At 46.9% G+C, this 14,833-nt stretch overlaps 1 protein-coding gene across 1 annotated transcript in view; it reads right to left on the bottom strand.

Moving 5' to 3' along the window:
- ARID2 (AT-rich interaction domain 2) overlaps positions 1–14,519 on the bottom strand; it is a 73,121-nt gene extending 58,602 nt beyond the window's left edge. The window contains exons 1-3 of the mRNA XM_066591716.1: positions 13,788–14,519; positions 10,637–10,730; positions 4,860–4,957 (exon numbers count right to left, since the gene is read on the bottom strand). Coding sequence (XP_066447813.1) covers positions 4,860–4,957; positions 10,637–10,730; positions 13,788–13,879 — 284 coding nt within the window. The 5' untranslated portion in view covers positions 13,880–14,519. The remainder of the gene's footprint in view (positions 1–4,859; positions 4,958–10,636; positions 10,731–13,787) is intronic.
- Positions 14,520–14,833: the final 314 nt, after the last annotated feature.

The raw sequence follows: 14,833 nt of genomic DNA on the forward strand, positions 1-14,833 counted from the left end.
CAAGCTACATGCAAAGCAACCCATCCTCCTCCAACAGATCATGAATGAAGCAAATAGTCACTGCATCTACAAAACATTAGCAGTCATGGAGAGGGATTCCTACAGCATCATAAATCAAGTTTTCTGTTCAGCACTCCAAAGTCACAGTAATCCAAGATGAAAATGTCATGGCACTCATCAGATTTATTAAATGGAACCTGTCAGCAGCTTTTATCAAGGTGAACCAATCAGAGCGGTGAACCAATGTATCATCCATCTATCCCTGGAGAATTTGAACTTTCACAAAGTTCCGTGGGTAAATCAGGCAGAGCGGTCCGGTGGGCGGGCCGGACCATCTCCGCTAGCTGCATGTGAAGCAGCCCCTCTAGCCTCCTCCCATGTGGATGACCTTGTAAGAGTCATCCACGCCTCGCTGTGAAATCTGATAGGCCAGTCTATCTGAGCATGCCCCGGTATCCGTCCTCAGGGATCAGGCCACAGTAACCAGCTGTACATGCAGTTGGCAGAGATAGTCCGGCCCGCCCACTGGACAGGGTTGCCCGATGCCATGTGGGACTTTTTCAAAAGTTTAAATCGTCAGGTATGCTAGCACCCACAATCATAGCAAAAACATTGTCGGAAAGATGGATACTATATTAATCTACCGCTGTTATTGGTTCACATCGATAAAACCTGCTGACAGGTTCCCTTTAAGGGCTCCTGCACACTTGCGTTTTTCTTGCGTGTTTTCTTCACGCAATATCGCTGCGGTTTTTTTCACGATTGTCAATGGGACTTTCTAATGTTAAAAACACATCGCTAGTTTGTGCTTTGCAATTTTTTGCGCGATGCGTTTTTAACATTAGAAAGTCCCATTGACAGTTGCGTGAAAAAAACAGTGATATCGCGTGAAAAAAAAAAATGCGCAAGAAAAATGCAAGTGTGCAGGAGCCCCAAGACTTCTAACTTGTATGACCGGAGCATGTACTCTGTCACTTTCAATACAGCCCAAATGTCCGGTACTAACATGTGATTGATTCCAAGCTACACAATAAGGTAAACCACATGTGCTCAGACTAACAGGAGGTGGTTCCAGCAAACAAAGCAAATTACATATAAAACTCTAATGATTTATAGACTTTAACATAAGTGAAGAACAAACCCATTCATGTACTATACGCATTTCATACAGTCCTTAGTCATAGCCAACTAGTACTAAACCTGCGGCCCTACTAACATGTTGCTTTTGATGTTACTCAAGTTGGATGTCCTTTCAAAAAAATTACTGGGGCGGTCTACTGTCTACTGTTTATTTAGTTGCAGAACAGGAAATCATTGGTATAAGAAAGGGATGAGTAGAAAATTGTATGAAGTGTCTCCGATTTGCACAGCAAAATGGTATAGTCCATAGTAATGGACGTCAGTTTTGTAATCCACTGAATGTGTCATGTGAACCCTGGTATTCAAGACTCTGATTAGGCATCTAACAGGTGAATAGAAGTTTACTGAGGAGCAGAACTCACATAGTATTACTACCTGTAGCAGCGTCACCTTTGTCACGTGGACACACAGAACTCACAGTATTACTACCTGCAGCAGCGTCACCTTTGTCACTTGGACACACAACGGTCTCCAGGTGATAATTTTATTAACGCCAACTGGAAAAAAAAAACAGCAGACACACACAGAAAAAAAGAGAAAAGGAGAAAAGAGCTACTTTTCTACAGCCACAGATAGACATGAGATGCTACAGGCAGTAATACTGTACAAGTTCTGCTCCTCAAACTACTCTTCACCAATTGCTTGATCACAATACCAGGGGTCATGTGACTGACGTGCATTTCTATGAGCAGACTTGTCCATGCAGTATATCATTCTACTGTGTACATAGGGGTCGCTGCATTTCGTATAAGAAAGGTACGTGAGCACAAGTTTAAATACATGTATATTACAAAAACTGTATGATTTCCATATTCCATAACTAAATACATAACAGTAGAAAGTGGACAAGCCCTATAAGTATCATATATTTGAGTGGTATGAAAAACTTCTCTCTCCAAGATGGTTTCAATAAATGAAGCCTAGCAATTGTAACTAACAAACAAGTACTTTAGGATGACTGCGCCATTTGTTCAGTTTAAAAAAAAACTAAGACAGCAAGAAAATGGACAGTTTTTGAAAACAATGAGGGAAAAAAAATGTGAATAACTCTTTTTCTGCTCCCAAAACGGAACAGAAAGATGGAAATGTGCAGGAAACCCTTAGACCCGAGTGTGAATGCAGCCACAGTGAACAGAAAACATGCAAGGAAAGTCCCAAAACAAGTGTAGAATTAAATATATTCATGAGCCCATTTACCTTAGCCAGTAGGGAGGAACAAACCACAGAGTCTCAACAAAGTGCTATTTTGGGAATCATTAAGGAAGTGTAATTAAAATAATATATATATATATATATATATATATATATATAATCTCCCACACACATTGCCTTTTCCCTGGGTCTCTCCTTCCACAAGTGTCAGCAGCAGTCACATGCTGGTCATTGCTCACAAGTCAGTGGCCTCCACAAGCATCTGAGCATGAGTGGCTGGACCGCTGCAGCCACTTGCAGAATTGGACCAAAGCAGCGGCGCTGGATAAGGGAGAGAATTGGAAAGGCATGTATGGCATTTTTTTTCTATTTCTCACCATTATCTTCTCCCTGTGATTTTTTTTTTTTGTGCCTGAGGCCCTTTTAAGGATTACCAAAAAAAAATAGCAATTTGCTAACATATTCTCCAAACGCAACCCATGTAAAAACTTAACTTACGCAATTGCATTTCGGTCATTCTCCCATTTCCCACCATTTTAATTTCAAAGCACAAATACGACGTTCTTTAGGAGTTTATTCTCAATCTCCTACCCTTCGCTGTGATGCATTTTGTTCTTATAGGAAGATCAGAAGGAAAACCCCAAGTAATGCGAAACGCAGTAGATCCCTGCTGACAACAGGCTAAACTTATCAACTGTCACCTGAAAAATCTGTGACTTTAGGCCTCCTTCCCACGAACGGATTTACGCCGCGTAAATCCGCGGCAAAAATCCGCTGCGTTGCCCCCTGCTATTAGGTTCTATTGAACCTAATAGCACAATGCTCACGATGCGTAATTCCACCGCGGAATTTCGCACCGTGAAATCTCCCGTCCTCACCCGCAGCATGTTCTATTTGCCGCGGGTGTACGCGCTGACGGCTTCCATTGCAGTCAATGCAAGCCGTCCGTTCACGCTATCTCCCACTGCAACCAGCGGAAGATGGCGTGAAAAAACGCTTCCCCGCCTACCGCCGCGCGTCACGTGACACGGCCGGCCGCGTCATGTGACGCGACGGCGGTGGGCGGGGAAGCGTCTTCACGCTATCTTCTGCTGGTAAGTATGGGGTCTCTGGGGGGCGCCGTGACGGGCTTCACTGCGGAATATTACGCGGCGGAGCCCGTCACGCTCGTGTGAAGCCGGCCTTATAGAAAGATTTGCACAATGTAATATTTTGACAGAGCAGCTACAGAAGTAACAATGCCAATTCCATCTTTCTGCACATGAGTGCCTACTGGCCACAGCAATGCCAATGAGAGCAAACAGAGTCCACAACACGCAGAACTGTCACCATCTGAAGTCTAGTTTCATAGGTCTGCAAAGACTTTTGCCTTGGTTACAAAATCATGCAGGAATACACACAGTTCTTCCCATGAATTCACATGGATGGTCCACAAGAAACGTTTGTGCCGAGGTCACACTAATGAAGGTAGCCTCCCCTTTTTCTTTTTAAGCTAAATGCACACACAAATTTGGCTTTAAAACACACACACACACAATAAATAAACACATCACAAACTGAGTATGCAGCTTATGAGTGACGATATTTACAGGCATTCCTCCTCTCTAGGGCCAATCTGTAGATAGGGGTTCACATACTTCTGAGTGAATATGATCAAGTGAAGAACACCTCCAAAGGCAAAATGAAGACGTACACCAGGGGCAGCCCTGAGATCTGTGGGCTGAAGAAGACCAACGTAGGCTGTGCAACAATGTAGCTGAGCAGCAGATCTAAGGGTCCTTTATGGGCTCATGCCCACGGGCGTTTTTTCACTGTGTATTACGCATGTGATGCATGGCGGCGTAATACACTGTGAATGGAGTTAATGATCTGTGCACGTGTGTATAGATACTGCATGTAGATACGCAGCATGCTCTATTTCTCTGCGTACTACGCAGTGTGAGCCCTATACATTGGTACAGGCAATGTATGCAAAAACTGTCCGCATGCAATTGATTGTGTACAATTTCATACATATCCCCACTATAAAACAAGGCGGGCAATTTAAAAAAAAAAACAAAAACAAAAAAACACGGTCTTTGCTGGCAGAGCTGGCATCTACAAACACCATGGACAAGGGCCTTACAAGGATGACCTTTAGGCCCGACAGCTTGTCCTAGTGCTTTTACACGGCAACGGTCATGGCTAATGAATGATGGCCCTCTGTTCACAGTAAGCAGGTAGTTCTTCGTAGATGAAGGGCTGCCTACACGGGCCGGTTCATCGTCTGGTTTTTGGGCATGCATAAACTGGACAAATTATTCTTCAGCCTTTACACTGAACACAATCTGAGCGATCTGTCTGTCCGTATACAAAGCCCCTAAAGAGCCGTCTACTTACATACAGCCAGGGACATATAGCGCCAACACCCTGAAAGCTACAGCCCGCTGGTAGGGACCAAATGATGTGCTTGACCCATTAACCCCTACTTGACCAAAGCACCCCCCACTTAAACATGCTTGGAAAAACAATGATACTATATCTGACACAAAACAAAGTATTCTGGATGATCAGACAGCAGAACTCACCGCAAGTAATACTGTTTCAGAGCAAAAGCAGCATTGGAGCAGCCGCGGGGGAAGCTGAAGTCTTCTACTATCTCTCCCCACTGGTTCTTCTCGGAGACCTGAGGAGACACAGAGGTGTGAGGAGGTGAAGCGTCTCCCCTCTCGGCCAGCAGGGGGCGGGCGCTGTGCGGCGGGAGCCCTCCCCTCCCGGCGCCGTCCTCTGGGGACGATTAGCGAGGTGTACAGCATTGCCCGCTAATTTTGAGTTGCACGGAGCGCAGCAGCGAGTGCGGGGAAGCGGCGGCGGCGGGAGAGCGCGGCCTCCCCGGAAACACCGCGGGCCTGCTAGGCCCGCCGCTCCGGTGCCGGCGTACAGCCGAGGAGGCCGCGCTGCCGGTACTACATGCCGGCTGTGGGGTGAGGGGCAAGGAAGTCTCCTGCAGCAGGTACAATCACCCCGGAGACTGGGGCGCCACACCCCGATACCACACGGGGCCGGGCCGCAGGCATGTGCCAGCACTAGCGGCCAGTGTGTACACTGCACCTACACTCCTCCAGTGGACAGGGGCTCATCTGCTGACATGTATGTGCCAGGGTCCTCATCCTATATACTGTGTGTGTATACAGGGGCTGATCAGGTGACATAATATATACAGCAGGGTCCTCATCCTATATACTGTGTGTGTATACAGGGGCTGATCAGGTGACATAATATATACAGCAGGGTCCTCATCCTATATACTGTGTGTGTATACAGGGGCTGATCAGGTGACATAATATATACAGCAGGGTCCTCATCCTATATACTATGTGTGTATACAGGGGCTGATCAGGTGACATAATATATACAGCAGGGTCCTCATCCTATATACTATGTGTGTATACAGGGGCTGATCAGGTGCCATATAATATATACAACAGGGTCCTCATCCTATATACTATGTGTGTATACAGGGGCTGATCTGGTGCCATATATAATATATACAGCAGGGTCCTCATCCTATATACTATGTGTGTATACAGGGGCTGATCAGGTGCCATATATAATATATACAGCAGGGTCCTCATCCTATATACTATGTGTGTATACAGGGGCTGATCTGGTGCCATATATAATATATACAGCAGGGTCCTCATCCTATATACTATGTGTGTATACAGGGGCTGATCAGGTGCCATAATATATACAGCAGGGTCCTCATCCTATATACTATGTGTGTATACAGGGGCTGATCAGGTGACATAATATATACAGCAGGGTCTTCATCCTATATACTGTGTGTGTATACAGGGGCTGATCAGGTGACATAATATATACAGCAGGGTCCTCATCCTATATACTGTGTGTGTATACAGGGGCTGATCAGGTGACATAATATATACAGCAGGGTCCTCATCCTATATACTGTGTGTGTATACAGGGGCTGATCAGGTGACATAATATATACAGCAGGGTCCTCATCCTATATACTATGTGTGTATACAGGGGCTGATCAGGTGACATAATATATACAGCAGGGTCCTCATCCTATATACTGTGTGTGTATACAGGGGCTGATCAGGTGACATAATATATACAGCAGGGTCCTCATCCTATATACTGTGTGTGTATACAGGGGCTGATCAGGTGACATAATATATACAGCAGGGTCCTCATCCTATATACTATGTGTGTATACAGGGGCTGATCTGGTGCCATATATAATATATACAGCAGGGTCCTCATCCTATATACTATGTGTGTATACAGGGGCTGATCTGGTGCCATATATAATATATACAGCAGGGTCCTCATCCTATATACTATGTGTATACAGGGGCTGATCAGGTGCCATATACAGCAGGGTCCTCATCCTATATACTATGTGTGTATACAGGGGCTGATCAGGTGCCATATACAGCAGGGTCCTCATCCTATATACTATGTGTGTATACAGGGGCTGATCAGGTGACAATATATACAGCAGGGTCCTCATCCTATATACTATGTGTGTATACAGGGGCTGATCAGGTGCCATATATAATATATACAGCAGGGTCCTCATCCTATATACTATGTGTGTATACAGGGGCTGATCTGGTGCCATATATAATATATACAGCAGGGTCCTCATCCTATATACTATGTGTGTATACAGGGGCTGATCAGGTGCCATATACAGCAGGGTCCTCATCCTATATACTATGTGTGTATACAGGGGCTGATCAGGTGACAATATATACAGCAGGGTCCTCATCCTATATACTATGTGTGTATACAGGGGCTGATCTGGTGCCATATATAATATATACAGCAGGGTCCTCATCCTATATACTATGTGTGTATACAGGGGCTGATCTGGTGCCATATATAATATATACAGCAGGGTCCTCATCCTATATACTATGTGTGTATACAGGGGCTGATCAGGTGCCATATACAGCAGGGTCCTCATCCTATATACTATGTGTGTATACAGGGGCTGATCAGGTGCCATATACAGCAGGGTCCTCATCCTATATACTATGTGTGTATACAGGGGCTGATCAGGTGACAATATATACAGCAGGGTCCTCATCCTATATACTATGTGTGTATACAGGGGCTGATCAGGTGCCATATATAATATATACAGCAGGGTCCTCATCCTATATACTATGTGTGTATACAGGGGCTGATCTGGTGCCATATATAATATATACAGCAGGGTCCTCATCCTATATACTATGTGTGTATACAGGGGCTGATCAGGTGCCATATACAGCAGGGTCCTCATCCTATATACTATGTGTGTATACAGGGGCTGATCAGGTGACAATATATACAGCAGGGTCCTCATCCTATATACTATGTGTGTATACAGGGGCTGATCTGGTGCCATATATAATATATACAGCAGGGTCCTCATCCTATATACTATGTGTGTATACAGGGGCTGATCTGGTGCCATATATAATATATACAGCAGGGTCCTCATCCTATATACTGTGTGTATACAGGGGCTGATCAGGTGCCATATACAGCAGGGTCCTCATCCTATATACTATGTGTGTATACAGGGGCTGATCAGGTGCCATATACAGCAGGGTCCTCATCCTATATACTATGTGTGTATACAGGGGCTGATCAGGTGACAATATATACAGCAGGGTCCTCATCCTATATACTATGTGTGTATACAGGGGCTGATCAGGTGCCATATATAATATATACAGCAGGGTCCTCATCCTATATACTATGTGTGTATACAGGGGCTGATCTGGTGCCATATATAATATATACAGCAGGGTCCTCATCCTATATACTATGTGTGTATACAGGGGCTGATCAGGTGCCATATACAGCAGGGTCCTCATCCTATGTACTATGTGTGTATACAGGGGCTGATCAGGTGCCATATACAGTAGGGTCCTCATCCTATATACTATGTGTGTATACAGGGGCTGATCTGGTGCCATATATAATATATACAGCAGGGTCCTCATCCTATATACTATGTGTGTATACAGGGGCTGATCTGGTGCCATATATAATATATACAGCAGGGTCCTCATCCTATATACTGTGTGTATACAGGGGCTGATCAGGTGCCATATACAGCAGGGTCCTCATCCTATATACTATGTGTGTATACAGGGGCTGATCAGGTGCCATATACAGCAGGGTCCTCATCCTATATACTATGTGTGTATACAGGGGCTGATCAGGTGACAATATATACAGCAGGGTCCTCATCCTATATACTATGTGTGTATACAGGGGCTGATCAGGTGCCATATATAATATATACAGCAGGGTCCTCATCCTATATACTATGTGTGTATACAGGGGCTGATCTGGTGCCATATATAATATATACAGCAGGGTCCTCATCCTATATACTATGTGTGTATACAGGGGCTGATCAGGTGCCATATACAGCAGGGTCCTCATCCTATGTACTATGTGTGTATACAGGGGCTGATCAGGTGCCATATACAGTAGGGTCCTCATCCTATATACTATGTGTGTATACAGGGGCTGATCAGGTGACAATATATACAGCAGGGTCCTCATCCTATATACTATGTGTGTATACAGGGGCTGATCAGGTGCCATATATAATATATACAGCAGGGTCCTCATCCTATATACTATGTGTGTATACAGGGGCTGATCAGGCGCCATGTATAATATCTACAGCAGGGTCCTCATCCTATATACTATGTGTGTGTATACAGGGGCTGATCAGGTACCATATATAATATATACAGCAGGGTCCTCATCCTATATACTATGTGTGTGTATACAGGGGCTGATCTGGTGCCATATATAGTATATACAGCAGGGTCCTCATCCTATATACTATGTGTGTATACAGGGACTGATCTGGTGCTATATATAATATATACAGCAGGGACCTCATCCTATGTACTATATGTGTACATAGAGCATGTTGTGTATACAGGGACTGATCTGGTGCTATACATAATATATACAGCAGGGACCTCATCCTATGTATACAGGGACTGATCTGGTGCTATACATAATATATACAGCAGGGACCTCATCCTATGTACTATATGTGTACATAGAGAATGTTGTGTATACAGGGGCTGATCAGGTGCCATGTATAATATATACAGCAGGGTCCTCATCCTATGTGCTATGTCTGCATAGAGCATGTTGTGTATACAGGGACTGATCTGGTGCTATATATAATATATACAGCAGGGACCGCATCCTATGTACTATATGTGTACATAGAGCATGTTGTGTATACAGGGGCTGATCTGGTGTCATATATAATATATACAACAGGGATCTCATACTATGCACTATATGTGTGGATATAGAGCATGCTGTGTATACAGGGATTGATCTGGTGCTATATATAATATGTACAGCAGGGACCTCATCCTATGTACTATGTGTGTGGATATAGAGCATTTTGTGTATACAAGGGCTGATCTGGTGTTATTTATAATATATACAGTAGGGTCCTTATGCTTTATACTGTATGTGTGGATATAGAGCATATTGTGTATACAGGGGCTCATCTGGTGTCATATATAATATATACAGCAGGGTCATCATCCTATGTACTGTATGTGGGTGCATAAAGCATGTTGTGTATTAAGGTCTGTTCAGGTGCCATATATAATATATACAGCAGGGTTCTCATTCTATGTACTGCATGTGTGTACATATAGAGTGTGTTGTGTATACAGGGACTCATCTGGTGCAGTACGTAATATATACAGCAGGGTCCTGATCCTATGTGTTATGTCTGCAGAGAGCATGTTGTGTACACAGGGGCTGATCTGGTGCCATATATAATATATACAGCAGGGACCTCATCCTATGTACTATGTATGTGTGCATAGAGCATGTTGTATATACAGGGGCTGATCTGGTGCCATATATAATATATACAGCAGGGTCCTCATCCTATGTACTATATGTGTGTGCATTGAGCATGTTGTGTATACAGGGGCTGATCTGGTGCCATATATAATATATACAGCAGGGTCCTCATCCTATGTACTATATGTGTGTGCATAGAGCATGTTGTGTATACAGGGGCTGATCTGGTGCCATATATAATATATACAGCAGGGTCCTCATCCTATGTACTATATGTGTGTGCATAGAGCATGTTGTGTATACAGAGACTTATCTGGTGCCGTATATAGTATATACAGCAAGTTCCTCATCCTCTGCGCTCACCAGGTGAGGGAGATCAGCCCTACCGTGTGTTGTGTATATAGAGGGATTGATCTGCATTACTATACAATATATACATTCATAGATCAAAACACATTAAGACTTTCCTTACCTTTGCAAAACCTCCCAAAGTAGTGACCCTGGTGTAGAGGGAGTGCAGGTCCAGCTCTCTGCCCCCCACTGCAGGGATCTTCCGGAAGCGGGACCTGCAGAGACAGGGACAGCAGCGCTGGGTGAGGCTGGCACACTTGTACACACAGTTACCTCTCAGTACCAGCTGCACAGGGGGCTCTGGGACAATAACATTACCAGCTGTAACTAGGCTGCTTCTACTAGATAAACACCTACCTATGTGCTTTCTTATAAATATCGGTCCTGCTCCCAGACCTGAAGACCCGTGTCCACAGTCACCGGTGCCCAGACCCTAATCTACCACCCCTCAGCCCCAGTGCATGGAAACATTGGCTGCGGAGCCTCACGTAAAGATAGCACAGCAGTAAGTGCTTTCATCTAGTAAAAGCAGACTAAGGGAACCTGTCAACACCTTGGCCCCATAAACTACACTATTGGGGGTCAAAGGCGATGGGGCAGACTTTCCAGGGAGCTGGATTTCTTACTCACTGGGCACCCAGTTTATCCGCTGTGTCCTGTAAAGCTGGCGCATGCACACAGCGTGACTTTTCAACCAGTGCGTTCTCCAATAGAGATAAATGGGAGAGCGCACACAGAGAGGGCACAGGAATTGGGCACCCAGCGAGTATTAAAAAGCTCCCCAGACACCCCATTCCCTCACCTTTAAGCCCCATAATGTAGTTTGTGAAGCTTAAAAGGTGATGGATTACAGGTTCCCGCATGACTATAATGCCCTAGTTAGCACCCGGAATTATCCATATGCCAACATTGAATTGCAGACAGACGCCTTAGGATGAAATACAGTACATACTTGCATGCACACACACCCCTAAGCTCATTACATGGGCAGCTATATATACCTACTAGTTGATGCAGTGTACAATGTTGCAATAAGTCTACCATAATCAACATACAATTTAAGTGTCAAATGAGCTCCCAAATCTCACAACATTGTGTCTATACTGCAAATAAAATACATGGGCACACAGGTATATACAGACATAGACCCCAATGTGTGCAGCACCTCCATAGGGGGATCATACCCATTAACACACTAAAGGCTCAGCTAGGACATCAAACTGAAATTGGTGCGCTCATTTACATGGACAACTGTGTTACCCATTGTCTACAACTGGTGCCAAATTCATTTCATGTCTGTCTGCCCTTATTTATCCAAGCACATGCTCATACAACAACGATGCCTGATCCAGGTACAGTATATACCGAAGAGCACATCACAAGGAGGGGGTTATTTAATTAAATCTGCCCCATAAGGCTGCTTATACACAAGGTTAATGTTGGTAGCCATAAGTGGTTTTGGCCAACCATCATTTAACAAGGATCACTCATGACAGCCAACTTCTGTCTGCCGAAAATATCATGTCCGGTTGGACAATGTCGGCAGCGGTCAACACTACATTACACCATATGGTCGGCCAATCACTTGCCACTTCATGCAAACACTGCAGAGTTTACTTTTTAGGTAATAGAGCCTCAGTTTTTGTCTTGCCCGTTTATGTTGGATCACTCGCAGGAATGATCCAACTGAAGATTGATCGAACTCTTGTGTATAGCCAACTCAAAGCGGTTGTACCATCATAGCCAACCGCTTCCAATATGCATGGCCAACCACTGATCACCCAAGGCCCGATCCCAGCCAGGTCACCGGAAGAGAACTTTAGTACTACATTACGGCCAATCAGGTATATGGTCATCTTGTAATTGAAGGCTGGCACAAAGTCCAGGAGAACAGGGGCTCTTACTAAATGTTTCATGCCATCTGGGAGACCCACGCAGGAACCCTGCTCTGTTTGGACTAATTTGGCATCTGAACAGGGGTTGTGTTCTTGACACAACCCCATTAGGCCTTGGGCTACACAGTAACGTTGGTCGCTTGACATGAAGATCACATTTAATGATTGTTAATGGGGTTGCGTTGCGACCTACCCTGCAAAAAACCCAACACAGTTGGATTTTTGGTCATGGGCAACTTTGCCATTAGATTGCAATGCAAGTACCATGTGACTTGGCCATTCGAACAGCCACATCCCAACTCAATCATATGACCCTCCAGGGTCAATGTAATCGTAGTGTCAGCTCTACCAACGTCTATCAGGATGCAACGGTTGGATCAGTGATGTAAACTCAGAAGCTGAAGTCAGCCGCCATTATTGGCAACCAAATCAAGTCATAGGACCGGCCATCCATGCGTGGCACTACATCTCCCAGCTCCTGGAAACGACATTATGCAGAATCAATCCATGCAGCCCAGACGTCTCTCCGCTCCTAAATCCCTAATGAATAAAACACAGTAACAGCCTACAGATGTGGCAGCAACAGCCCAAGTGTTGTAGCATCAGTCATATCATAGAGCTCCAGCAAGGAGATCACAGGGAGCCACCAATACAAACATTACAGGGGCGGTCCGGGGAGCCGTGACTATTTCTGCCATAACACAACAAGCAGAGCAGTACTTCCTGTCCGCCGCCGCGGGGATCCAGTGATATTGGCTCTCCGTCTTCTGGCGATTGTTGTGGAAGCCACCTGCCCGCTGCATAACTCCTGCCATCATGGCGGTCAGGAGGCGGGTACTGATGCCAGGAGAACAGACGGTAACGCTGCAGCGGTCAGTTGACTTCCACAAGAATCGGCGGGGTGAAATCGCTGGCAGAGGACGGTCAGTACTTGTTACTTGGAGCTGCTGCAGAAATATGGGGTTATTAGTTAACAGCAGATAGTGCCATACAGTAAGTCCTACTCACCGCTGCCTCGCCAGGCTTTGTTTACATGCTGCAGCAGCGGAGTTCTGTACACACGTGACCGCCGCAGCCAATCCCAGGCCCGCTGGTGTACAGCGATTGGCTGCAGCAGCATGTAAACATGGCACAGACTAGAAGTAGTTTTCTACAACTGCCTGCTGGTAATAACGGCTATATGTTGTCTGGGGGTGCTGGGTTTGCTGAGACTTGTAGTTGCACCACACAGAGCCCCCTGAGTGTGGGGACTGAGGCCATAAGCCACAAGTGGCAGCGGCGGGGATCCCCAGGTAAGCCCCCACAGGTGCCGGACATGTGCCGGCTCCCCTCCCCCCGGCGGGGCTCTCCGTCCCGCTGCATGTGCAGCACTCTCACCCTCTGCTCTCATGGAACTGCCGCAGCTCGTCCAGGAAAGCCTGCCCCTTCCTCCGGTGGTCGGGCTCCGGTTTTACCGTCGGGTTAGACATCGTCCGAGCAGGAGCCGGCGCCCCCGGGCTGTCCTCAGATAACCGGCTGGAGGTGTCGGGGTGCGGAGGGCGCTACACGGTTAATGCGGGAGGCAGGCAGCGGCTCCGGGGCGAGGGGGTGGCGGCCTCCCGCTCCTCGGCTCTCAGGAGAGGAGGGAGCCCGCTCATGGACCGCACAGGAGGCGCTGGCAGCAGCGGGGGAGCCGGTGCAGGGAGACGGGGAGGGGGGACACACGGAAAAGTTCAGGCCGCGGGCAGAGAGGGGGGTCGGTAAGTGTGAGGTGACGGCGGAGGGTCGGCCCGCTGCTGGCCGGGCGCCTCGTCCTCACGGTCCCCCTTCTTCAGCACGGACACCCGGCTGATTGTCGCCTGGCACGGAGCATGTTTAGCCGGGCCGCTGCGGGCTCCCAGTCTCCCTTTGTGTTAGTGCCTTATGCCGGCGGCTGGGCTCCGTGTGCGCTGCCGTCCGCCGCTTCCTGCGCTCTCCTCCCGGCGGTTTCTCTCTCATGTACCCGCGCAGAGGCGGCTGAGCTCAGCTGCCGCGGAATCGAGCGCTCCTCACTCTGCCTCACAGACAAAAAGACCTAAAGGCCGCGGCGGCCACTGCTGCTCCTGCTGCTGCTGCTGGTGGTGGTGAGGGGGGCAAAAAGCGCAGAACAGCGACCCCTTAGCGTCGGCCGCAGGTACTACAAGCCGGGCCTGCAACTCGCACACAGGGAGAGAGAGGGCGCGCGGGCCCGACACAGGCTCGCGCACGCACCGGTGGAAGAGGAAGGGACGTGACCGAGCACGGAGGGGGAAACCACTGAGGGGGTGGGGGGAGAGCCCGGGGAGCGCGCGCTCCTGTGTCGGGGACCGTGGCGCGGTCGCGGCGGGAAACAATGGGAAAGGAGAAGCAAAGAGAGAGAGAGAGCTTGTGTGCTTGCCTTTAGGGGAGGTGGATAAAATGACGAC

The sequence above is a fragment of the Eleutherodactylus coqui genome, chromosome 2 (genome assembly GCF_035609145.1).
Source record: "Eleutherodactylus coqui strain aEleCoq1 chromosome 2, aEleCoq1.hap1, whole genome shotgun sequence".
In the NCBI taxonomy this organism is placed as follows: Eukaryota; Metazoa; Chordata; class Amphibia; order Anura; family Eleutherodactylidae; genus Eleutherodactylus; species Eleutherodactylus coqui.